The sequence below is a fragment of the Dermacentor albipictus genome, chromosome 1, assembly GCF_038994185.2.
Source record: "Dermacentor albipictus isolate Rhodes 1998 colony chromosome 1, USDA_Dalb.pri_finalv2, whole genome shotgun sequence".
Taxonomy (NCBI): Eukaryota; Metazoa; Arthropoda; class Arachnida; order Ixodida; family Ixodidae; genus Dermacentor; species Dermacentor albipictus.
The window spans coordinates 267,836,352-267,862,267 of record NC_091821.1 but is presented as its reverse complement, the minus strand read 5'-3'; the positions used below and the strand labels follow the sequence as shown (position 1 = coordinate 267,862,267).

The 25,916-nt window shown below is 47.9% G+C and overlaps 1 protein-coding gene across 5 annotated transcripts in view; it reads right to left on the bottom strand.

The window, feature by feature from the left end:
• The window catches only part of LOC135915879 (sushi, von Willebrand factor type A, EGF and pentraxin domain-containing protein 1-like), a 182,205-nt gene that overhangs the window by 90,816 nt on the left and 65,473 nt on the right, over positions 1 to 25,916 (bottom strand). For all 5 annotated transcript variants that reach the window (XM_065449090.1, XM_065449083.1, XM_065449080.1 and 2 more), the window contains exons 3-9: positions 21,502 to 21,548; positions 17,479 to 17,880; positions 15,457 to 15,601; positions 15,261 to 15,412; positions 13,642 to 13,833; positions 12,605 to 12,723; positions 4,020 to 4,308 (exon numbers count right to left, since the gene is read on the bottom strand). In XM_065449090.1, coding sequence (XP_065305162.1) covers positions 4,020 to 4,308; positions 12,605 to 12,723; positions 13,642 to 13,833; positions 15,261 to 15,412; positions 15,457 to 15,601; positions 17,479 to 17,880; positions 21,502 to 21,548 — 1,346 coding nt within the window. The remainder of the gene's footprint in view (positions 1 to 4,019; positions 4,309 to 12,604; positions 12,724 to 13,641; positions 13,834 to 15,260; positions 15,413 to 15,456; positions 15,602 to 17,478; positions 17,881 to 21,501; positions 21,549 to 25,916) is intronic.

Genomic DNA, 25,916 nt, shown 5'->3' with positions numbered 1-25,916 from the left:
TGCCGGCCACCGTTGTGGCCGGTGTGGCGCATGGATTCAAGAATGCGTGCCCAGCGTTAGTAAAGCGGGGTTAGCGAAATTGCGGGCTTAAATGAATAGTTGGCGATGCTCATGTGCAGGACACCACGGGCAACTGTCGTTTTGCGGTCGTTGCGTGGCTTGAGTGTGGCTAACCACGGCCGGATTAGAGAGTACAGGCGCGCGTCTTCCCTCACCCGGCCCTGGGCTAACGGGACAAGGTGACGGCCCATAGCGAATGCCACTGGCTTGTCATCCAATTCGCGGTCAGTGTAGCCCTAGCGGTCGCGCTTGGAAAAACGCTAAGAACGGCAAGCCGGCTTTTATTCAGTTTTATCGTGCTTGGACGACAAATTACCAGCGACTTTTCGCTGTCGAGACACATTCCATGCTCCACTGCTGTTTGATCTGCTACCATCTTCACAGAACTGCTTTGGACCATTTTTACTAGATGGCGCCGCATTCTGTAGCGTTAGCTATGTTTGCAGCGTTCTTATCCTGGCCTGTTCTTGTTCGAAAAACAGTTGTTCAGTCGATGTGCTCCATGCGGTTTCGCAAAGGGCTGTTGGCAACACCGTTTGCAACTTACAGTTGGCGAAGTCATCGCGCCCCTATAGGCGCTAGGCCCGAATTCCCAGCCAAAAGGTACAGCCGCAGAAGTGGGTCACCCGAATATTACTCGTGAATCGAAGGGCCGAACATCATCGCCGCTGCCTATGCCGAAAAGGAAAAAAAAAGATAGAAAACAGTCCGCAAATCTTGCACGGATAAAGCCTTGTCACGTAGGCACAGTTTATTTTTTTGCAGGCTTTATGCCCGGCTGCAGTCGAGAGCCCTGCGATGGCATATACACTCACATTCCGTTCTCGCTTTCTTGCTCTTAGGCGGAGTTGTTCAACCGCAGATGCTGTTAGGGCCCAGCTGAAGTAAAACGCGAGAGGTACGGCACAACGAGCGGCAACCTACTTCACCGGCGTACCACGCGCGTCGCATTCGGAATAAGACCGATGCGATGTACACTGGCATTTACACACACCGCGCTGCTCTGCTCGGCAGAGAAGCGGGCCACGTGTGTGCCCCTGCACGCGTGCGTGTCTGCGGGCCGCCCGATCGACATGTTTGGAGAGGTGCGTACAGAACGTGTAATGGACGGCTAACGGTCTTACTCTTACAGACAGGCGCCGCCGTGTGGTTCCAGCGGTCCCCGAGGCAGCGCACGGCGAGCTGCGCGGGGTTCCCGGCCACCGGCTCGTAATCCCGGTCGCAGGCGAACGCGCACTGGGCGCCACTGCAGCGGTCCACCGTCCGGGCAGCGGCCGCCGGGGGCCGTCGCCGGAGGCGCGCATCCCTGGGGAGCTCGCTCCTCCGGAAAGGCGCCGCATCGGGAACAGCGCTCGCCGCTTAGTTATGGTTGCATCGCCTGTATCGTTCGCCAGTGTGTGCACATGCGTATGCGTGCACACATGCGTGACGGGCAAGATGGACCAGCGGCTTGTTTCTATTTGACCGAACTGAATTTCTGTGTTCGTTTTATTTCTAGTGAGCCTTCATAATTGCGTAGTAATTAAATATCGAACTAGCGCGCAGTCAATCAAAGAGTATATTCTCAATAAAATTAATTAAAAGACCGACTCAAACCTAAAGAACGAATTATATTTTTTTTTGCCCGCTATACTGAACAGAACTGGCGAAAACAAGTCGCCTACAGTATGCCGTAACTGAAAAGGAACTGATATTGTGGTCCATACTTGTTAATTCTTCGCATGCTTATGTCCTCGCCTTAATAGCATTGTTGTGAGCGCATTTGCGTAGTATTCGTAACATCATGAAAAAGATAGACTGAAGGAGATCTTCAGAACAGGATTCGTGAAACAGGTTCTCAAGTTTTCCGTGACAACAAAAGCATCCGAGGCAAGATCCTCTATACAGGAGAGACTGGCGCTGCAGTCGGCGTGACGTGGCACGAGCGATCACGTGGGCAGAGCTGCCGCGTCGGATGCTTCTAAACTGGGTGCGAGCTGAGAACGAAAGTATTAGGGAAGCCTCAATGATGCTATAGCTCGCAACCCACCTATGATGAATACTGAACCATCAAAAAGAATTCAGAGAAAAACAATGAATCATTGCGAAGGGCCGTTGCGCCACGAAGGCTTAGATATTATTTTCGAAGATCGCTGAAAGCGTTCGCAGAAAAATATTCGCTTTTGTCTTGTAATATGTTCATATGCTGCAAGCTAAAGCCCACGGCATGATGCAAATGCGCGCATTAGGTACAGGCATACCACGTTCGGGAGGAGAAAAGGAAAGCGAGACTACACCGTGGACAACTAGGCAGGCGCGGAGAAAACACCGCCGTGTCCTGTCCGCTCTTTATTGTCCTTTCTTCCTCGTTTTTCGGGCATGGACTCGTACACCAAGCCAAAAATCAGGCTCATTTGTTGTATACTGATTTATTTGCATAATACATATTATTTAGTTATAGTGAAGATCTTCCTGTAATCATCGATTTGAAAGCGTTTATGGCCTGTGAGAGGGCTGATCTGAAGCGCGGCAGACGTTATTTCCACAGAAAATCGCAATGTACAGGTAGATATACTTGGAAAGATTCACTTATTAACTTTGTAATTGTTTACATGGTTAGATGTAGAAACCTTGAAATTGAGCAGTTGTGAAATCACTCCTGCCAGCGAAAATTTCATGATTAGCATCATAAGTCACACTGTCTCAAAAATGTGGTACGAAATACATTGGCGTTTCTGTTGGAAGTGTCACGGGAGCTTAAAAAGGGTTTCGAGCTATTACTGCAACATCAATGCATAATTTAGCAGATTTCGGGGAGCAATATCTCGAAAGCGCATGATGCTGTAGTCTCAGTATTTCTGCTAGGCAAATATGACTTCAATATGTCTCGGCTTTAGCCCGCAATTTCAATGAGTGTATAAATTACTATGTTTTTAGTGCATCATTTTAATTAGCTACATGGGCGCTTCATTTTGTCATTCAAGTAATGTCTGCCTCTTCACGTAATGTCAAGTGATGTATTCATGTAATGTCAAGTAATGTCTTCAAGTAACGGCTGCCTCTTCATGTTCACTTTACTGGATCGAAGTACGTTACCATTCACTGGCGATCTTGCAGAAACCTGTTCAAACTCAGAAAAAAGAAAAAAAAACAAAGCGAGACACACAGGCGGTAGCGTTCTAAGCGAAATAGAAATATCACACGATATTGTGCGCGCACGTTCAATCACTCGTTGAGAATTCGTGCGATCGCTGCATTAAAACGACATCGGCTGCTGATTTATAGTGTATAACAAGAATACATTTGATTGCTTCTTTCACGCAAAATACCAGCTCGTTGGACTCCATTGCGAGGGCCGGACCCACTTGTGAATTGTGTTTTGTGAAGATGCTTCGTGTGTATAGTGTTCTTGGTTTGCAGTTTGCCCAGGTACACTCATATTGCGTTTACCAACTTCCCTTGCTGTGAAGCCACAGAACTGCACTGTGAGCCACCCGTGCGGTGTTTTGTTTGATCGCCGCTAACCAAATTATGAGGAGTGCGCCGTGTTATCCCACATACCACGTCAGAGGCACGCTACCGGAAGATGGCGCCACCGTACGTCCTCGCCTCAAATAGTAAAATAATAAGAAAGAACAGATGGCCAATTTAGTGAATCAAAATTTTTTTTGCCCAATTTCCTCATGCCATTTGGTCACGTTGTATGGCAGAACCAGACATAGCACAGAGCGATACCTGAGCTCGTTTCACCTCTCGCTTGCTTTCCTCTCACCACCATCTTACTAGAATATACAACAAAAGTTGCATGAAACGACGTCCATTGAACCAGAGGACAGGGAGGCGCTTGTGTGTCCTCGCCACTTCAGGCTCCCGAAGAAGAAATAGCGGAACGGTGCGCGGAAGAGGAACACACGAAACCTCGTCTATGTTTAGCCTTTGCCCAAGGCGGGCCGAACGAGGGTAATTAGCCGAGCCCCAACCTGTTGTCCGGGGCAGCTCCGTGGGTGCCGGTTCTGTCGAAGCCTGCGGGGGTCCCGTGCAGCCCAGGGCTTTCCTTCCTTGCCACGCACCCGCGACGCAGGAGAAGTGCGTCACGACGCTCTGCGGCGCCCACCGGCAGCCCTGGCGACAGCGGGTGCCCTCGCGGGCCACGACCCGGGCCTTGCGCGTCGCGCCGCGATCGCACGACACCCATCCGTGCAACGGCGCCTTGGGCCAGCGACAAGCCAGCTGCTTCCAGCGCTTCGGCGGCCGCGGGGAGCCGGTGGCCTGCAGCCGAGGGGCAAAGTCGTCATGACGAAGGCAAAAATGACGGCCGGATAGACCCGCAAAGAAAGCAAGGCAAATAATACACGAAGGCAGACACCCAGTACATTCAGAGTTGAGACAATCGCTCCATTATATGCGTTCACTGTTCATACCCTGCAGTGTACTAGGCCATGCGACTATAGGCTAATATCTCCAGGTGCCATTAAACTCGCTCTATTTTCCAAAGTATGCAAAATGTAACGCGGCAGACCCTATGAAGGCACTGGTCTGCGCTGTTTGGTCCTTTTTATGCGTTCCGCTTTCTTTAGCTGCTCCCTCCGCAACAGACATAAGACTTCGGTGGTCATTGCTTCATCCTAGGCAGCACGCTGTTGCTTGAGACGTGAACGATCGCATTGAAAACAGAGCAAAAGCGAAGCTTTAGAGATTCATGTGACTACACGAGCGGAGGCGAGTCTAAAACAAAGGCCGTCTGCCGTGGCGGTACCGCGTAAAGACGTTCCACTTCCTCTTAAATATATTGACAAAGTAAAAAGACTGCGCTCGATGTTAAGACTGCCTACGAACATTTCATGGCCAATTGATGTTATGGGCGTAACTTTCTTTAGACGTTCGGTACTTTTTCTTTTTTTTTTTTCGTGTCTTGTACTGGGCATACAGTGCACGGACAAGCTCTCTTCAATGTATAATGTGCCTTTCAAGCTGCTCTGTTCAGGAGTTCCCGGAAGTGAGAGGAGTGAGAACGGTGCGTTCCTATTTTTATATTTTCAACACCGTAAGAAGCCGAGGGCGAGTAGTCAGTTCCAAACGCGTCGGACGACCTTTTTTCTAGCGAGCCCTGAAACACCGCCCAAAGTGACAAAACAGCGACCCTGGTAAACGCACTCGTGGTGTGTATTCGTGACACCGAGCTAGAATTATCCAGGACCCACGGTATCCATCAGCCCTCGACAGGCGGGGATTCTTTTTCAAACCACGCGAACAGATCATTAGAATAATTTTCTGAGTGTGCCGAGCCGATTTGAGCTGAGCACACGTGAATTATTCATGAATCACATCTCAGCGCTTTTGTTGCGTCCGCTATTGGGTGAAGCACAGAGTGCAACGGGGAGAAATGCGAAACGTGGGCAAATATAGGAAGGTGGGCGTCGTTCTTGTTGCGTTGGTATTGTTTCTTCCCGAAGGAAAGAAAGATACCGATCTACGCGTGCAACTGGCGCTTAGGGGCATAGTTGCCCTTGTGGTGCGCTTAAATTTTAGCGAGTTTAATATCCCTCTAAAAAATATTTCACCTAGTTTATGGTAGGGTGACATCGTTCTGTCATGCACACTATAACTGTCTCGGTCAGTGCGGACACCTAGAGTATTCCGCGTCATAAGTGGAGTTATCAGCCCTTGCCTTTGCCTAAGGCCGATGATCTCCGCCCACAAGATTGACCAAGCATAATGCTTAAATTGTGGTTTTACGGGCCAAAACCCCTTTCTGATTATGAGGCACGCCGTAGTGGAGGACTCCGGAAATTTAGACCACCTGGGGTTCTTTAACGTGCACCTAAATCTAAGTACACGGGTGTTTTCACCCCCGGCATAGAAATACGGCCACCGTGGCCGGGATTCGATCCCGCGACCTCGTGCTCAGCAGCGTAACACCATAGCCACTGAGCAACCGTGGTGGGTAAGCATAATACTATACGTAGCTTTGGTGATCTCCCAAGAACCGGCGTACTCGGCGTGATATTGCCAATTGGAAGCGCTGTTCATCGGTCTGTATTTGCTGTATGTGCACTGGAAGCCAAAATTTCGGCTCATACGATTATGCTTTTTGCTCTTTTAAGCGGATGTACGCGCAAGGTGAAATGTTTCTCGAATAAAACTTGAAGTACACGCGAGTAGAGGTCATCCCTTCCGTCATAACATACACTAGTCGTACCAACGGGCTCATCCAATAAGTTTCACACAAGCTTTCAAGAGTCTCCAACAGTCGAAGCAGATACCTTTTCATTTTGCAAAGCGTCGTTTTGTGGAATTAATATTTTAGACGTGCTTGTGTATGCCACCTAAAGCACGAAACGCAAGTGCGTGAAGACCATTTGACCCGTGGCTTGACAATAATGCCCAGAACTTGTCCAAGAAGGTTGCAACGAGTTTTTGAACAGATTGCAAAGGAATTCCAACAGTCGAGCGACTTCTTTCAACGCGTCGTTGGACATTTAGGATTTTCTTTACGCCCATGGTTCTCTGCTGAAATCTGGAGATATATATACAGTCATTCGCCGCTAATACGAAGGCGTGGTCAGGTCATGCCTCCTGCAGACCAGAAGGCCGTATACTTTGAGAGTCAGTGTGGCAAGAGCCACCAACACGAGCACACTTGTACTGTTGGCCTGAAATCTTTCTTTTCACGAAAATAGTAGAAAACGGGCTAAAGAAACCAAATTCGCCAGACGACGCGCCGGGAAAGAAAGATGTTGGAACCCGGTAGAAACTTGTGGAATGGAGTTAGTATATCAGTGGTGTGACGAATATGATGGTATTTAGCTACAAACACATGGTGCCCTTATGCAAGATATATCCTATGTATGCGTACGCGTGGCTAGTACCAACAACAGCGTACACGTTTCCGACAAGCGTGAACAGATTCGCACATGTTACCAACATGTTGCGCATAGAATGTAATGTCGCACCGTACCATTTGTCTTCTTCACTCACGTGTGCCTCGAGCTAATATCTGCTATACAGCAGCGGGTTACACAGAGCCGACCACAGACAAAAATCTTTTAATCTCGCACACCCGCTTAGAGCAAGCGCACTTGATCTTGACCCCTGTGGTTAGCTGTCGGCGCAGTCCGCGCTGGGCTGCGGGTGTGATGAAGGGGACAGCTGGCGACAAAGCCATGGCGAGAGAACGCTGGCGGCAAGCAGGCGATAAGAACAGGCTGAGTGTTATCGCGGTTCTTTCGCTCTTTTCACCAGATGACACAGTCGCCGGCAAAAGAATGCTGCTCCTAGAAGCACTACATAATCTGAGGCCGCTAATCTGGGCATTGTCAAACTCCGCTGTATCACTGACTTAGACATCTTGTCAGATATCATTGGCGGAGAGTGCTACGGCCTCTGTGGTTTGCTCGAAGTGCCGCTATTGCAGAATTGGGACTTAATATGGCCTAATTTGACAGTGTCCAGAATAGCAACCCTGGTCTTTAGGGGTTTAATTTTCTTTATCTTTGTCGACGGGACATCAAGTATCTCGCTGGTCGGAGCTCTTTTGTTTAGAGTACTGTTTATGCAGATACATAGGCGGCAATATAACTGCACTGGGACGTAGACTGGCACTCTCTCGTCGTATAGGACTCACCATTCTCTGTAAAAATGTCGATAGCTAGATCATGCGTCCTTTGCATACCTTTCTGATATGCGGCTCACGTGTGCCCACGTCAGCAGCTGCCCCTGGTACAGTAGCGCAGCAGTTTATCAGTGGCAACATAGGTGATAAAGCACAAGGCAAATACATAGCTTTAAAGGATGGTATCTAATTAATATTGAAATATTCAATTATGTGGCTGCGTGGGAGCGTTTTACTGATAAGCTCACTATTCTTCCATAAACAGCTATAGGCTGGTGTCTTGTTCCACCTGCTTCATCGAGCGCCATTTCCTCAAGAGAGAAAAAAACTTTACTGCAGGAAAGAAGGTTTTTTCGAAACTGGTTTTAGTGAAATACGTTCCACCTTAGGGATTACCCAAGTAGACTCCGGCGTGAGCCGGACAAACACGAAAGGGATACACACATAGGCAAGGTGGGCGCTGTCCTGTGTGTATCTCTTTTGCGGTCGTCCGGTTCGTGCAGGAGTCTTCTTATTTACTGCAACGCGCCAAGTAGCCCTGCAACGTATATTGCTCAATTACATCTTAGACACGTCATCCAAATTTTAGTGTGCCTTGACACGTTAATACCTGCAAGTATCGCACTGCTTGTTGGACGTAGTAGTTCTGCGGAAACCTGCAAGGTGGAGAGAAGTAATGTATAAAGGGGGAAAATCAGACATCCACCCGTTCGTAGCAATTGCTACAAAGGAAACCCATACGGGTTCCTCGAAAGAAAAGCCTCATAGTTGAAGAAAAATTCGTCCTGGTCCGGGACTCGAACCCGGGACCACCGCCTTTCCGGGGCAGCTGCTCTATCATCTGAGCTAACCAGGCGGCTAGCAGATGGCAGGGCGAAGTCGAATTTGTTGACAACACGAAGCAAAGGCAAGAGTTTGACGTAGTAGTTCTGCGGAAACCCGCAAGGTGGAGAGAAGTAATGAATAAAGGGGAAAAATCAGACATCCACCCGTTCGTAGCAATTGCTACAAAGGAAAACCATACGGGTTTCCTTTTCTTCAACTATGAGGCTTTTCTTTCGAGGAACCCGTATGGGTTTCCTTTGTAGCAATTGCTACGAACGGGTGGATGTCTGATTTTTCCCCTTTATTCAGCACTGCTTGTTGATTTAAAAAATGGTTCTGTTCTCGTTTGATATCGGAAAGATTAGTAAACATCCTTTCATTGAGAGCCGTTTTGCAGAGGCCGTATCAAGGAACGTCATCTCACTGAATGGTTTCATCGAACTACAATTTTTCAAAGCTGTTTCATAGAATTTACAGTGCGTTTTAGTTTCATTTCGTCGCAGGATTTTTCAGATCTGTAACGACGGCTCCGAAAGCGAGAAGCCTGTAGTTGATCTTGCATTTGTTTATACTTCTGTGTGTTGTCAAGGGTTGTGGAAACTGAAAGACTAGAGAAACCATGGAATACGCTTCTTCACATATAACTTTTCTTTCATAGCTGCCGAGCATGCTGCATGTGTAAGAAAACGTATTAAAGAAATGCAGGAGGGCAGGGAGGCCAACAGCTGCTCATTTGAGCAATACCCGTGGATACCGGAGCTGCAGAATAATGAAAATCCAGTGCTTTTAGCTTTAAAGATAGCAGAAGGATACGTAAGACCACCTCTGAGTGAAACAGGCATCTCTTATAAAGCAAACTAAAGGACTGTACAGCGCCATCACCTTCATTGCGCATCATCATCTGCCATCATTGCGCCGCGTATATCGCGTGGCTCGACTCACGAGCACAAGAAAACGCTCTCGACTGGGCTGGTCTACGCAGTCACCGCACCGCTGGCCGAAGTCTTCCCGAATAAATTTAGAGACGAAGGCAAGGCTCGTCGGACGACGTTGCGTCTTTCTACAATAGTGGGCCGGGAAAACGCGCCTTCCACCTTCCGCTCCTATGGCCTTTCCGCGGCTCTAACCGCCACTCCCACCGTTTCGGCCTGGAGGATGGTTCACCCAGCTCGACGCCATCCTGGCGCTGAATGACATCAGGGCGCAATCGGTGAAATACGCCATCCTCCTTGACGCCATCCCGGCAGAAAACGCGCCCTCTTCGTCGTCCCGTCCACCAGCGTGCGGCCCTACAACGCTCTGCGCTCTGAGGTGCTGGCCTACGCGGAGTGCGGTACTTCCAGCTCCCAGAGCTCGACCACAAAGTACCGACTCTGTCTCCACCAACTCGTTCGGCGTATGTATACCGCGACAGGTGCGTCCCCAACGGTCTCTCTTCCTGCGCCATCCCGCCGTGCAGAGGCAGACCACCTTCCTTCGGCTAGCGACCCATGGACCGATAGGTGCGCTACTCCGGAGTACTCGGCCGCTGCCTTCCTTGCGCTGACTCAGTTGTTATAGCCCGCGAACCCTCTTCCCATCACGAGTACCGGTACATCACAGGTGCCAGCCGTGACACTGCTGAACGCGGTGTCAACGCCAGCGTCTGCCACGCACGATCGGCATCACCGCCGCCTGGCTAATGCGTCGTCCCCCTGCCTGTTCTCCCGTTAAGCAGGGAAACTTCGACATCCGCCGATGAGCTCGTTTACTCGCCATCCGTCCCACGACATTGCCCCTACAGCTGGCTTGCACGTTTTCTTGAAACCTCCACCGACGTACGCCAAGCGACAAGAACCTCCACCGTGTGACTCGGCCCTACGAACCCTTTTCACCCGGCCGCCGTGTCTCGTGATCCTTGGACCAGTGCGGCTTGCTGCTGAACCCTTCGCCACGTCGTCCACTACCAGTTATCATCTATCACCTCCTTGGCCTGCGGTGTGCGACACTCGAGGAATGTTTATACCCCAGTGGCTGTGCATCTAAACGTGATCAGGCCCATCGCGCCCTACTAACCTTTATAGACCTAACTAACTTAGGTTCACGTTTGTAGCATGAACATTCGACATTCTGTTGTAGCGTGACCTTCAGTGACCGGCCCTACTGTGTGCGATCAGTACTGTACCCTAACGCTTCCTCCTTCGAAGATGGGAGGTGGCGGGTTCAAACACCTTGTAGTGTATATTGTGAACCGGTGATTACGTGCAGGTGATTACGTGAAACGGTGATTACGTGCACCTTTACTTGGCGTCTCATCGTGGAGAACACAATCAGCCGCATAGCGAACTAGCCATGGACGTGGTTGATAATTGTGGAGGCTGTTCGACGCGGCGTCGCTTTAATTCCGGCTGCAGAGTTCTACTTTGGTCTTTAGATTTGTCCTGTTGCTCTCCTTTCCTTTTTCCTTTTTCCTTTTTCCTCCCCTCCTTCCTATCTTCCATTTCTGTGTTGCTGTCGCCTCCCTTCAGAAGAGTAGGCAGGCGTTGTGCCCCTTCCGGTGGCAGTTGCCAGCCTGCTCCTCGCTTTCCCTTTCCTGTTACCTGTGTATATGTGTTCAAAACAAATAATAATAATAATAATAATAATAATAATAATAATAATAATAATAATAATAATAATATTGGCTGGCGCGGACAATGTGTCTCGTGCGGCACGTTGCAAACGGAGCGAAGTGTGGGGCGACTGCCTCGCTAATCGGACGATCGCGAGTGGCAGCGCGTGGGCGACGCCTAGGCGCGATTCACAGCACGGACCTCCCAGGCGATTCGCGCTACTCTGGCTCCATCTCGTAGTGATCGTTGGCGCACTATGCTTTTCCACTCACGCTTTCGCCATTACCCTCCTCTTCCGCTTTCCCGCTCGCATCTTTCATCATCCACTGCGCTCCGCGTTCGCACTTTCATCCTTTGCTCGTTCACTCGGTAAAGCGGACGCTGACGCTCGCCGCAGAAACGGGCGCCTAAGAGCTGGGCTCTAAAAACTGGACTTGCTCACGACGGCATTTACGGAAGCAGATTTTCTCGAGGATAAACTTTGTGACAGACGAGACGTTCCTAATAAGGACTCAACCTTTTATTACCGGCAGCGTCGCTATGCCCTCATATTATATGTATTATGCATTATGTATACACACAACAATGTACAGTAAACATGCAGTTATGAAGCACGAGCTTTACGGCTGTGTGTCACCCCAGCAAAGCAAATGTTTTTGGCAGCTTAAGAACATCTTCCTCACGAAGTCGCTGACTGGAGCAGATTTTCCCGAGGAAAAATTTTTGCCGCGTACTAAGGGACAAGACATTCTTAACAAGCACTCGAAACTATTCATTGCCGGCAGTGTCACTACAAGGCAGCATGTAACAGTGCTGTCCATTGGCGGCAGTGTCGCTACAAGGCAGCGTGTAACAGTGCGCAGCCTCTCTATAAACACTGGAGAACCACTCAAAGAAATACTTAAATCAGCTCGCGAGCATCACCTTCTAGCAATGAACAAAACTAAGCACGCAGATAGCTTATAGGCAACGAAAACGCCCGACAACGTGTGGTCATTGGAGCACGTATCAGGCTTTCTGACGCGGGAAGCTTTAGATGCACTGCACGTGCGCCCTTGCCTACGACAATGCATCTGGGCGGTCAACATGGCTCACATGTGACGCTAGGGGATCGCGTGACTGCAGAAGCCTGCTTGCTTGCTTAGCAGGCGGCATGCATGAGCACACTAGCGCAATTCGCCCAACGTATATAGCTGGTTACGCATCTGGCAATCCAGGAAGTGGGATGGCAGCGCCTATACCTCTTGATTGTGCACCGTCCCTTTCACCCCAGTGCGAATCATATCCCCGATAAATCAGTTCGGCAACACTAGCAAACAGCAGTAAGCATAGATGGCCGTCATAGAGTCAAACTTTGTCATTGACCAATTGCAATCAATGGACGAAGAGTAGTTCTGGACGGCACGGAAAGCGTATATGAGGCGTTGCTGTCATGAAATTATTATGGCCAACTATATTTTTCACTGAGGGACCAACTCTTTACTTGAAGGGACGCTTTCAGCCAGTGAACGTTTGTGAACAGGAACACGGGACTTACAGGAAACACTTTCTTCGAAGGCGTCGTGGGCACGCTGGCCTCTGTTGCGGGCCGAGTCGGCATGACCGTATCCGGGATGATGGCGTTTGTCGTAGCTGTCGGTGCCGAATCATTCTTCGCTGAAAAGTTCGGGGAAAATATTAAGACTGAAAACGTAATAAATTGTAATGTTCCTTCCGACGCGTGACGTTGTATACAGCCTCGTCAGCTAATCCAAGAAAATGACACCGATATAGAGGTCGAACGCCCATTTCAGCCTTCAGAAATGTATTTGGTAGCTTCCCTATTCGCTCTTTAATCACATTACGCGGCGAAATTAAGTAAGCCATTTGATGTATCCGCACCTATCTTAATTCTCGGCGTACACGAAAAAAAAAAAAGAAAAGGCTACTCGTGTCAGTGCGCACGCTGTAAAAGTGCGAATAATCACTTGTACAGCAAAGTTTCTGCTTTTGTACGCGCGAGGACGAGTATAAGCTTGTGTGCATGTTTGCACTTCGCTTGGGAGGAATTTCAATCGCATCCGTTCGTTAGGCCTTGCATTTTTTCGCTCTTGATGCGCGCATGCGCATTGGAAGGTTACAGCTGCGTTTTGTGTAGCTGGATACAGTTGTGAGTTAGCACCCGTCCCGTTTCCTTTATTGTTCTCGTGTTGCCTTGCGCAACCGTACTCAATGTCTGCAAGTCTTTGATGGTTGAAACGCTTAACCTACGTGCCGCTAATTTCTTTCTTAAGGCGTTCACCATTTTTACATAATCGCACACTGACCACGTAATCTACCAAATATATAAAAACACAACTCATTAAGCTTGCCGAACTGAATCATAACCCGGCAGGGTACATTTCGTTGTCTTAATGACGGTTTTTAGGGACGATGATGAAGGGCGTCAAATTCGGCTGGCAATTTTTTATGGGTAGAAGCCACTGCAGCGCGGAACCTGTAGCAACGAGCCCTGCTTTTGAATGCAAGATCCTTTCGCCCGTGTATAGTATAGACAGCATGCTAGGCCACCTGACGTAAGGACACAATCCTCACCCCTGCAGACGGGCGCTGGGTGGGGCGTCCAGGTGACCCGCACGCCGTCATGAATGGCGCAGCGAGCTGCCACCCGCTGTTCGAGCGCGTAGCCCGGTTTGCAGAAGAAGCGACACCGACTGCCCCAGTGGCGGCCTCGGCTGCAACGCGCGCCCCCGTTGTGGAGTCGTTGCAGCGCTGGACAGCGACGCACTGCAAACGGATCGAAAAGCACAGTTGACGTATAGAGACGATCGCCGATCCGGTGCGCTCAGACCCGCAGGAACAGGATCGCTGCTGCGACAGTTGGGAACTGCAGTATTACAAAAAAGCCCTTCAACGACTAGATTAGCTCGTCAATATTTTGATTTGTGCGAAATACACGCGCAGAGACATAGGACATCTCAAGCAACATTCTGTCTTTTAGCTCGTTTCGAACTTCCGCGCTTAAATTACAAGCGTCTGAGATGTACTTCCATTCCACTTAAAGAAACTGAAAAACAATAAGCAAATTTAATGGAGTTGAGGTGTTTTAAGGTGAAAACATTACCTGCAATCAAGTAACCAATAAGCGATCATTGGAAATGCGAGTGTCAGTATGCTAATAATATGGTGACATCGCTGTTAGCTACAGACACATTCATACGACCGGCGCCTCCTATTACCTTTGTTAAGGTTTTGCCTTTTGTGGAGCTAATCTTTCTCAGAGACTTCTTTTCTCTACAGCCATCTGATGACTGCAGGAACACTAAGGTACAATTAGCAGCGTACGTACAAGCTTACTAAAACGACATGCTATAGACGTGATATACAGAAGTGAAGCAAGTTTATCCGGTCATACTTTTTGCCAAATAGAACGAAAATATGATCGAATAAACTTTTTACTACAACGACGCAGTGTATCGTGGTCAGTGCCAATTTAAGGTACTGCCTACATGTGTTTCTAAAGATTTCAATTCGCCAGCCACCAGTGCACTTGGACTATCTGCATGGAAGCGGAACAACGTTCAGAAGTGCCACGGGCAAAAACTTTCTCGTATCTTCATACGTGTAAGCTGCCCAAGTAAAAACTGCAGTGCTTCCAGGTGCAAACACATGCGTCGTGAGAACTTGGCCGGCACCCTGTTTCCATAATGGTCCGTCTTTTTCCTGACCCCGTGCGATTACCCTTGGCAGCAGCTCTACGTGCGAGCAACGGAGCGCAGCTAGCTTACGTGGTACGAATGAAGTCATCAGGGCTCCTATGCGACGTCCGTTCCAAAGCGCAAGACACCGCTTCGCATTCTCTGTTCATGTGCCAAGGCTACAACGCGTACAGTCTGTTGACTTCCCAGAGAGCGTAGCTCGTGCCAAGTGTGGAGCCGTGCGCAGGGACTGCCAAGAAGTGGGTGTTAACGGCACGTCGCCCATCACACCAGCTACCACAATAGGCGATCTACTGGGAGTAGCCACGTGGGAGTGCTGCCACTCAGGAAGCTACGCAGAAGGAAATCACCACATCGCACGCATTCACGAATGCTATATGGCGCGCGTTGTGCGCCCCGTGACGCTCAAATCTACGTCGGCAACTACGTCGATCGAACGAAATCTTTTGCATCAAAGACTTCACTAAAGAACACACGCGAATGGCGGTTGCTTACCTTTGACCCTGAGCTTGTAGTGACAGCTCTGGGGCGCAATGCCTGGCGCCTGGAACGTAAAGCCCATCTGGTAGACACCCTCCATGACGAGTGAGCCCGGCTGCGGCCCCGCGGTGGCTGTCATGCGCACTTCTCCTGGAAGAGACGCAAGCCTAGAGCGAGGAGTCCCGCGCTGCTGCGCCCCGGCCCGACCCACCTGGAGCAAGGGCGCAACCGAGGCTTGGGCACCTCGGCGCACGAGAAGCCCGGCCCCACCCACACCGTGCGGTCCTTGGGACAGCGAAGGCACGTCCGCGGCTCGGCGGGCGACACGGCGTTGCTCGGTTCGGGCGCGATCAGCACTGTGTGGGCACAACGTAAAAATGCGCCTTAAGCTTTCTCAATGGTAAACGTCTAAACTGCGCGCATATGCGCATCCTTAGCTGCAATACATGTCACTAGAGTTGCTGCGAACCAATTTCCGGTGCCTCTGTGGTACATCTGAAGCTCCGACGCTCTCGAGATTGAGGGTTGTTTTTGAGAGAATCGGGAATCCTGTAGCTGCCTTTCTCCACTTCCCCGAGTGATTTCCGGTCGCTAGCTGCCTGGCTTGCATACGTTTGACATTGCACTAAACAGGGCGTAAAGATGACTGGCTATTATGGGTTCACATGCAACGGCAATTAGAGGAGACGTGCGAAAGTACTAACAAAACGGAGAGAAAAATAATAAACGCACGTTTTTATTTGTCGTTTTGAGATTTCAAGAAGTCAGCTTATACTACACTGAACGGCGAGTCGATGCGCAGGGTAGGAAAATGCATCTAGATCCTTTATGGCTGAGCAGGAGCCGGCGGTTTCAATTCCTGCCCGCTGAGGCCACATTTTGATGGGGCGGGACGTGAAAACGCTTGTGTGAGAAGTATCGCGTGCACATTAAGGAACTTCAACTGGTTAAAATGAATCTGGAGACCACCACCCTTACTGTGACTCTCTTAGCCAGAGTGTTGCTTTTGGATGGTAAACCCAAGAAATAAACACATAGCAACCTTCATGGCAGAAACTCCTGCGCGCTTCATTGAAGATCAGTATATGCTCAAGCACATTTGATGAAGAAAAAGAATATACAATATATGTACAAGACTTCATTCGTCGTAAGACATCAAAAAACAAACTGCAGCACATCTGATCTTCATTTGCGCAAGTCACAACTGGGATAGTCATCGCATTTCTCACCGCAGCTGCAATTGAAATGACACAGCTTGTACAACAGTAACTTGAGAGACGTGTAGGAAGGTATTATGAGAGTTCGGCCGGCAGAAGTGACTGATAAATATGCGGATCATTTTTACGCACCCTTGCATTTTCCTTGACCAGAAAGGAAACAGACGCTGGCGCACGAATACGGCGGCAGCTACTACTTGACTCTTCTAGGTTTAGTGTTTTTCACATACTATGATGCTATACACTCATTTTTTGTACACACATGCGACACATACATAAAATGCTCTGTACGTGCATATATATGTAGAGAATGTTATATGCGCACATGATACAGGACGCGCCAGCAAAATTTAGCCAGAGTTTAAATATATGCAAATGCTACGTAGCTTGACAGAACTAAGGTAATGTTTGCCGCCACTTGGAGATACTCAAATTACTTTTTCATTATGCCTAATTAGATTATTAGTCTTATTTAATTAAACAGCATCTCAAATATTATAGTTAGATGAAAAGTGTCAATGAGAAGGTTGTAGAGCGATATGAAAAACTCCCGATACAGCTTTATGTCGCTCAATGCATGCTGTATAAATGTTTTTTTTTCTTTTTTGAGCGTGAAAGACGCCCGCGAATACACGCAAAGTGCCTCGAGCGGTCAGTCTCGCGGTAAATTTTGCGTGCACGCTTCTTTCACGCTCGGAAAAACACTTTTATGTAGCCCGTATCATGCAACAGAAAAGCTGTATCGGGAGTTTTTCATGTCACTCTACAATCTTCTCAGACATTCTTCAACTAATAATATTTGAGAAATTAATTAGGACTAGTTTCAATTAGGCGGAATGAAAAAAAATAATTTCAGTATCTCCCAGTGACGGCAAACAAAATTACATTTGCTCTGTCCAGCTACGTGGCATTTGCATATTTTTTTAAAAATCTGGCTAAAGTTAGCTGGCACACCCTGTATAACATGCTTTGATTTTCACGGTTCACCGACGTGGTAAAATCGCACGGTACCGTACCTCTGGCGAAAGCGGTTCCCTCTGGGAAGTGCTCCTCCTGTCGCTGAAGATGCGGCGGCGAAGGTGGTGGCGACGGGGGTGGCGTCAGCCGAGGCGGAGGCAAGTACTGCGGTCGAGATTGGCGCGGTATCGTCCACACGTCCACATAGCCTGTGTAGGGCCCGACGCGGTAGCCTTTTCCCCTGTAAAGAAGCTTGGCCGCCGACTGGCTGCCGAAGCTATAAATTATGTCTGGCACCCTGTGACTGTGTGTCCGCCTTCGATGCTGATGCCTTTGGTGTCGCCTGGTGCTGTGGCCCGACGGTGTGGGCTGCGCTCGGTCCTCGTAAGGCGCGCTGTATGGCAGCGGTCCTGATGACGGTCTCGAGTCCAAGCTGATATGGCTGTCTTTGCCCTTCGTGCCTGGACACAGGGAACCGCAGGTGGCATCAATTTACGACACTTACAGTCCCAAACACATCATGTTGGAAGACTGGTGAAGTTATCCTTCCTATTTTACAGCCGGTATTCTACATATCATAAGGGGTCGACTTAGGGCTAGTGGGCGTTTCATTTGGAAGGGGAAGACGAAAACTAATGAAGAACGACTACACATATGCGCTGCGTTTTTCTAATTCTAGACATGATTACATCAAAGAGCGCAACAAATATTTCCGAAACAGGATAAATAAAAATACCTGCTGAAAAAACGTTCATGCAGTCCAATCGGACAGGCGTCGTTGCCTTTCAATTTCTTCAGCGAAGTCAGAACTATCCTCGACAGCCTCCCACAAGACCACACTACCGGTACAATCCGAGTATCACCAACCCCTCCTTTCGTTTTTATCTTTGAAATACCGAAGCACTCTGTGTCTGCACATCGCATCATTTTGCTCTTTACAAACGTTACACGGAGAAGCAAGCACTCCTGTCATCCAGGTGCAACAAGCAGCCCGCCACTATTCAACCAATTAAGTTGGTCACACCAGCAAATGCTTTCGGACGGATCAAATCTCAGCGGCGGCGGCGGTCGCATTCCGATCGGCCCGAAATGAAAAAACGCTCGTGCACCGTTCCATGCACTGGGTGCACGTTAAAGAGCCCTAGGTAGTCAAAATTAATCCGGAGTCCCCCGCTACACCATGCCTCATAATTAGATTGTGTTTTTGGTGCGTGATACCCCACAATTAAATTTTGAAATCCTATCGCAGAGCGTGCCAAATACAGCGAACATCGTGCATCCTGCAAATAAGCAACGCCCGAAAGCCTAAAGCACCATCGCAAAGAACTGCAGGACGGAAACATTGGACTTTGGTGAGTCCTGTTGCGCTGAAGTCATTTACTGCGACAGCAGCAGGTTCTTACAGCAGATAGCGCCATCTTGTCAAAGAATTGCTTTTTTTGCGATGCGCACAATGTCGTCTTTTTCAACAGCAGCGTTTCTTTTTGCGGCCTCCGAAATATATGTATGCACAAACGCCGCCGCCTTCAGTGTGTGTGGGACGTCAAATTACAAATTACGAAATGGCGAACGCAATAATTAGCGCGTCTATACCTCCCCCTTGCACATTGCTGCAGCCACATAATTTTTAATCCCAGTGTCATGGTGGACGGAAAAGCTTTGATTTTGCTCTATGCTGAAGGTGAAGCCGAGCTGAGAGAGATGAAGAGGAAAGGCAGGGAGGTTAACCGGATATCAGTCGAGCTGATGACACGATAACGGCAACGGCCTGCGGCCGTCAGTGTAACCGAATGACGGGTGCCGCATATACAGTTTTGAGCTCTAACTGCGGTCGCAGTAAAACGCATACAGCGACCACCTTGGTATGCTGTTACAATTTCACTACAGGGCTTTCACTCCGACCCGAGTAGCTTCTTATCAGGTTTCATTCGCTCAAAAGACAAAGTGGTGAATTCGGGGTAAGGCAATCTTCGCAGCGATAAGCAGACGGCACGCGCTAAGCTCGGTAATTATTTCCGTGGGCAGCAGGCGGTAGCCTGACACAATAATGAGAGATAAGTTTCTTCAGAGGTGTACATTTTTTGTGAAGCATGGAACACGTGAATTTTCATCGTGACTGTTCATCCAAAGAACTAGTAGACTATACAATATATTACGCTGCACCATGAAAGCGTCATTGTCTTGGGACTTTTTCTGTTTCTACTGAAAGGCATATCAAAGCTGACCTCCTTTTCTGCTTGTGGGAAGGAAGTGAGCAAGGTGGCATTAACAACTGCCACGTACTGATTTAGCCCTGACATTGAAACGCGTGTGAAAAGCGCATTATGTGCGTATTTAGCGACAATAGAGTGAAATTGCACGATATATGGTAATATGCCGCTTCTAAACAGTAAAGCACGATTTCATATTAACAGGTTTCCCTCTATACACTCATGAACGAAGCTGGCATGCTTACGTGAAGTTATGCATACTTCTTTGGCAAGCTATAGAAGTAAAGTTGTTCACGATGAATCGTGAATTGGGCATTATCTGTTCACGTTCACCAAATAAGTACGAGCATGTTTGAAATAAAGCTACCACGTAGGTTATTTCGTGTATCACACCTCCCCTACGATGGAACATTGATGAGAAGTTCCTGCTGAAGGCCATGCCAGCGTCCTCCACGCGTCTACAGCGCACAACTTATTGACACTTACGCCTGTGCATGTCCATGCAATTAAAAGCCTTGCCTCAGTCCACCTGCCGGGGCAGCTTCATCTTTCGGTATGCGGGAGCGAGAGCACGTTATTTCGCTCATTTCCTTTTTGAAGCACGGCGGTTACAACAGATAGCTAGGATTTGATAACTTTTTGAGTCACGGTAGTTTACCTCCGTTATTATCATACGCCATTTTCAACGCTATTGCCATTATTTCAACAGCCACACACCTGCCACCTGAATGTCAAGGTGGTGTGCGAAGGATATGTTGAAAAAATAAACAATAACCTGCAGACACCTGCAGGTTATATAATAAACAATAACCTGCTAAAACAATAGCTGCAGACACAGTGTTACTCTCCGTCCATGGAAGCACAAAAAAACTGTTTTGCAGAATTCCACGGGCACTTCAGGGAGGGGCATTTTCGCATGACGGTTTCGTCTGCTGACCACCTCAAATCTTAATTTTAAAGCATTTCGTTTTCCTAATCCCACAGGTTTCTTTTAGCTTCACCGGGCATCTTTTTCAGTAACATCGTTTTTCTCATACAAACGAACTTCCGTGCATGAAATAGTTAGGATGGTTCTGTTCACGAAAGTGAAGGTGCCCTACACTATGCGCGGGCACATGCGTTTTCCTGAAGTTAAGAAAAATTAAATCGGAACTCTGCCCGATTCTACCTTAGCAATCGTACCATGCTATACACAAGCATAACCCTGCTGCAGTCAGTAATGCAAGGTCGGATAAAAGGAAATCTGGACGCAAGCAGTTCCCTCGCTTGTTTCCTGTCTACGGAAAAACTGTTGTTTTCAAAACCACACGGCTACCGCGACCTATGCATCCTTACCGTAAGGGAGCATGTTCTTTTCAGGCATTATGGGAAAAAAACACAAGCAGCAACATGTTGCATGTCGACTGGTGCAAGGCCTTGAGAAGTGAACCGTTTGGAGACGCAATGTGCACTGATGCTTTGCTTTTTAAAAAAAAAAAAGGGTCTGGTTTCTCGCAGATTACCGCTTACGCAAACAGACTTGCAGTGCATACAGGAGTGAGCATCTGCTTGAAAACTTTATTCCCGTTTTTTATCGCGCTCTCCTCCATTTATGCTGAGAGGACGGCGAATAAATACAAGGAAGCCCCCTCAGAAAGGCTCTTAGATGGCCTGTTTATGCGTGCGGTGAATTTGCCTCCTACAAATGTATGAGGCTCTAAATGGCGCTAGAAGGACGGAAATCCCTCAGTGATAGGCTGTTTTCTCAAACATTCAACGTATTCGGATGGCTCGCTTAGAAGCGTGTCGCGAAGATAAGGCTTTCAGGTACTAAGCATAAAAATGAGTACTACGTATTCCGCTTTCGCTTGCGCAAAACACATCGTTTCTTACCATTAAGTGGAAAATTGCCTAGGAAGTGGTGATGCTCTGTATGGGATCTGAAAGAAATAAGAAAGCTTTAAATTTCTTTTTCCTGTGATCTGGATATAACGTTTCACTTTTGAAAAAGCGAGCACCTGGCAGCCAGCCATCGTAAATCAGCATTTTTGTGTAACTACGTTTTACCTATGTACCTATTTATGAACGCGGCAACGTGAGGTTCACGGCACAATTTAGGAGAGCCCACAGCTTTTTTGTGCTTGGTGGTGACTTGTTCTGCGTGTAAAAAATTTTCAACCAGAGCACGATGTGGGGCTACTATAAAACAGAGGAAGAGTGAACGACTGCCAGGACAATATTTTTTGTTTTCATTGCTTTGCTGACAACACATTCGTTTTTTCGTTATTCGTGCGATAACTCATTACGCCAGTGCAGTTCCATTAAGATTAGCCCTGACCCCTTTTCGTCACCCTTATCAATTCATCTTTTCGACGAGACGCGGACAACTCTAACTTCCATAATATGCTGGAAGAAAGCAATGGCAGAGCAGGAGGATATGCTGTTGAGCTAGTTGGTGTTTGCTTACAGACTAATTAACGCAGCGCAAGGACAACTACAAACAAAGGAAAAAAAAACGCACAGAGACGTACAGGCGCTTCCGTCGTGTATGCGTATTTTTCTTCATGGTTGTGTTCTCGTCCTGCGTTAATTGTGTCCGTATGCAACGTGGAGCCCTGAGCGCAGCGACTTGTAATCTCGCACGCACATGCCTGCTTTAAAGCCAGAAAAATATTTGATCCGGAGCCAGCGGCTATGTCAGCTGTTTAAATTCTGTGGTAAAACGAAAACGTGCTAAACAGATTCACCATAAATGAATTATTCGTCTGCATACATCATCTGCAGTACAAAGTGTTTCAACTAAACCTAGGTAATTTTTAGACACCGTACTCCCGATATAAACAGGTTGTTTCTCGGCGAAAAATTATTCGCTGCTGCGGACATCGGAAACTGTGCGACAATCACCGATGAAGTTTTCAACGAATGTTATGCCTATATGATGATATGATGATATGTGGTGTTTAATGGCACAAGGGCCAGGTTTGGCCAATGAGCGCCATGACAAGTGGTGATGTTGACGATGTAATATGGAGATGTGACTTGGCTGTAAAGTGGCCTAAAAAATTGTCGCTGTAAAGTGCGTAAAATCTACGTGCTATAAAATTATGGCGATGACTAATGACGAATACTCTAAACACTAAAATCCATCGTAGAATAATGATGCAAGATATAAAATATATAAGATGGCAAAATTACTTTGAGCACTGCTGCCTCGCCTGAGCCCTTGAACCACAAGGGCCTAGAGGCATGTGCTATTCAAAATAATGATCACAGCGACATCCTCTGAAGAGAGGAAGCGCTACGAACATGTGGGGCTAAAAACATGCAAAACAACATCTTTCAGAAAACTTAAGACTGCGTTAGTGTCAAATAGAGGTTCCGGGCCGAGTAACATAACAGGATGAAGGGGGATGCGCTGCCGGTATGCTAAGGGAAAATGCTTCTTTCTTTCATGTTCGGCTTCCCGACACTCCAGGAGGACGTGGAGGACGGTCAGCCTCTCCCCGCATCTACCACAGGTTGGAGGCTCGTTTCCCGTGAGTAAAAAGTTATGTGTGCCAAAAGTGTGTCCTATTCTTAGACGGCAGAATAGGACATCTGTCCGGCGGGATTTTGTTACAGGAGGCCAGAAACCTAATTGTGGCTTTATTACATGCAGTTTATTATTTATTTCTTTGTCCCACATACGTTGCCAGTGGCTTCGTAGTTTCCTTCTTAAGAAAGGCTTCAGGTCTGTGACAGGGACCGAAGCAGTAGGATTGTCTGCATGCAATGAGATTGATGTGGCCATCTGGTCAGCTAGAACGTTTCCCTCGATGCCCCTATGTCCAGGCACCCAGCATATGATCACATGTTGGTTAGATATATATGATTTGCACAGTGCGGAGTAAAGTTCAATAACTACTGGATTTTTATGATTACAGAAAGACATCAAGGCCTTCACAACACTGAGGGAGTCCGTATATATCACTGATTTCGGGAGTTGTGATTTGTTTATATGCTTTACGGCCGACAGCAGGGCGTAGGCCTCAGCCGTAAAGATATTAGTTTCCGGGTGCAGTACGTCGGATTCTGAGAAGGATGGACCGACGGCTGCATAGGACACCCCGTCGTGTGACTTTGATGCGTCTGTGTAGAACTCCGTGCAGGAGTATTTGTGCTGGAGTTCCCGGAAATGCATCTTGATTTCAATCTCTGGAGCATGCTTTGTGACTTCCACGAAAGATATATCACAATGTATGAGCTGCCACTCCCAAGGAGGTAGCAGCTTGGCTGGATGCATTAGGCGAAGCTCGAGGAGTGGAACGTGCATTTCTTCACTAAGCTCCCTCACACGCAGCGAGAAAGGCTGTCTTACGGAGGGACGATTGCGAAAGAGTGTAGCATATGTCATGTCATGAATGGTATTAAAACAGGGATGTTGAGGATTTGAGTGGACTTTCAGAAAATATGTATGGCTGATGTATGTTCTCTGGATATGAAGAGACCACTCATTCGATTCTGCATATAAACTTTGTATGGGACTCGTTCTGAATGCGCCAGTGGCCAGACGGATTCCTAGATGGTGGACCGGATCTAGCATCTTTAGTGCGCTCGGGGCTGCAGAGTGATAGATCACGGCACCATAGTCTAGTCGTGATCGAATGAGGCTCTTATAGATATTCATTAAACACTTTCTGTCACTACCCCACGTAGTCTGCGATAGAAGTTTGATTATGTTCATTGTTTTCAGACATTTTTCTTTAAGATATTTAATGTGGGAGACGAAAGTGAGTCTGTAGTCAAGGATGACACCTAGGAATTTGTGCTCTTTGCTGATAGGTATTCGTTGTCCACACAGTTCTAAGGAAGGATCCGGAGCCAGGCCTCTCTTTCTTGTAAAGAGAACGCAAGAGCTTTTGTTAGGATTGATCTTAAATCCATTCTTGTCTGCCCACACTGAGACTTTATTCAGGCCATGCTGTACCTGTCTCTCACAGACTGCGAGGTTACAAGATTTGAAAGCTATTTGAATGTCGTCCACGTAGACAGAGTAAAACATGGCGGGTGGTAAGGATGCACGAATCGTGTTCATCTTCACGATAAAAAGCGTGCAGCTGAGCACGCCTCCTTGGGGTACGCCCGTTTCTTGGGTAAAAGGGCGTGAGAGTGCATTGCCGACTTTTACCCGGAAGGTACGATTTGACAGATAGCTTTTTATTATATTAAACATATTACCGTGGATGCCCATTTCTGACAAGTCTCTTAGGATTCCGTAACGCCACGTCGTATCGTACGCCTTCTCCATATCGAGGAATATGGATAAGAAGAATTGTTTGTGTACAAATGCGTCCCGGATATTTGCTTCTACACGTACAAGGTGGTCAGTTGTGGAGCGTCCTTCTCGGAAGCCGCACTGATAAGGATCAAGAATTTTGCTCTGTTCAAGGAAAAAGATGAGTCGCCGATTTATCATTTTTTCGAACACCTTACAAATGCAACTTGTGAGGGCTATCGGGCGGTAACTCGCCACTGAGGAAGGGTCTTTTCCTTGTTTCAAAACAGGGACCACAATGGCTTCCTTCCACGCAATTGGAAGGTGCCCTGCATCCCAGATGGTGTTGAAGAGTGTGAGTAGTGTGACTTTCGTATCATTGTGTAAATTTTTGAGCATTTCGTACATGATTCGATCCGATCCTGGTGCGGAGCTCTTGCATGCGCTCAAGGCAGCTCTCAATTCAGCAATACTAAAAGGACGGTTGTAAGGCTGATTTTCTCGATCTTTTGTTGTTAGTGGCTTACGTTCTTCTGTTTGTTTGTATTTGAGAAAGGACTGTGTATAATTTGTTTCACTTGACACGCTCTCAAAATATTCCCCAAGTGAGTCTGCCTGGTCTTGCAGGGTATCGCCTTGTGTGTTTACCAGGGGGAGTGAATATGTTTCCCGCCCTCTAATCCTATTTACTCTGTTCCAAGCTTTGGCCTCATCCCTAAACGAGTTAATACTCGATAAAAACTTGTGCCAGCTTTCTCTTCTGGCCTGTCGGCGGGTTCGCCTGCCTTGGGATTTTACTTTTTTAAAGTTGACAAGATTCTCGGCGGTGGGAGAAGCTCGCAGCAACCCCCACGCCTTGTTCTGGTTCTTACGGGCGGTCCGACATTCACTGTTCCACCACGGTACACGTGGTTTGCATGCCAAACCACTTACTTCGGATATGCAATGTGATGCGGCATCTATTATGAATGCTGTAAGATAATCCACAGCAGCATCAATTTCTAAAGAAGATAGGTCAGCCCATGCGATGCTAGAGAGAGTTCGAAATTTCTGC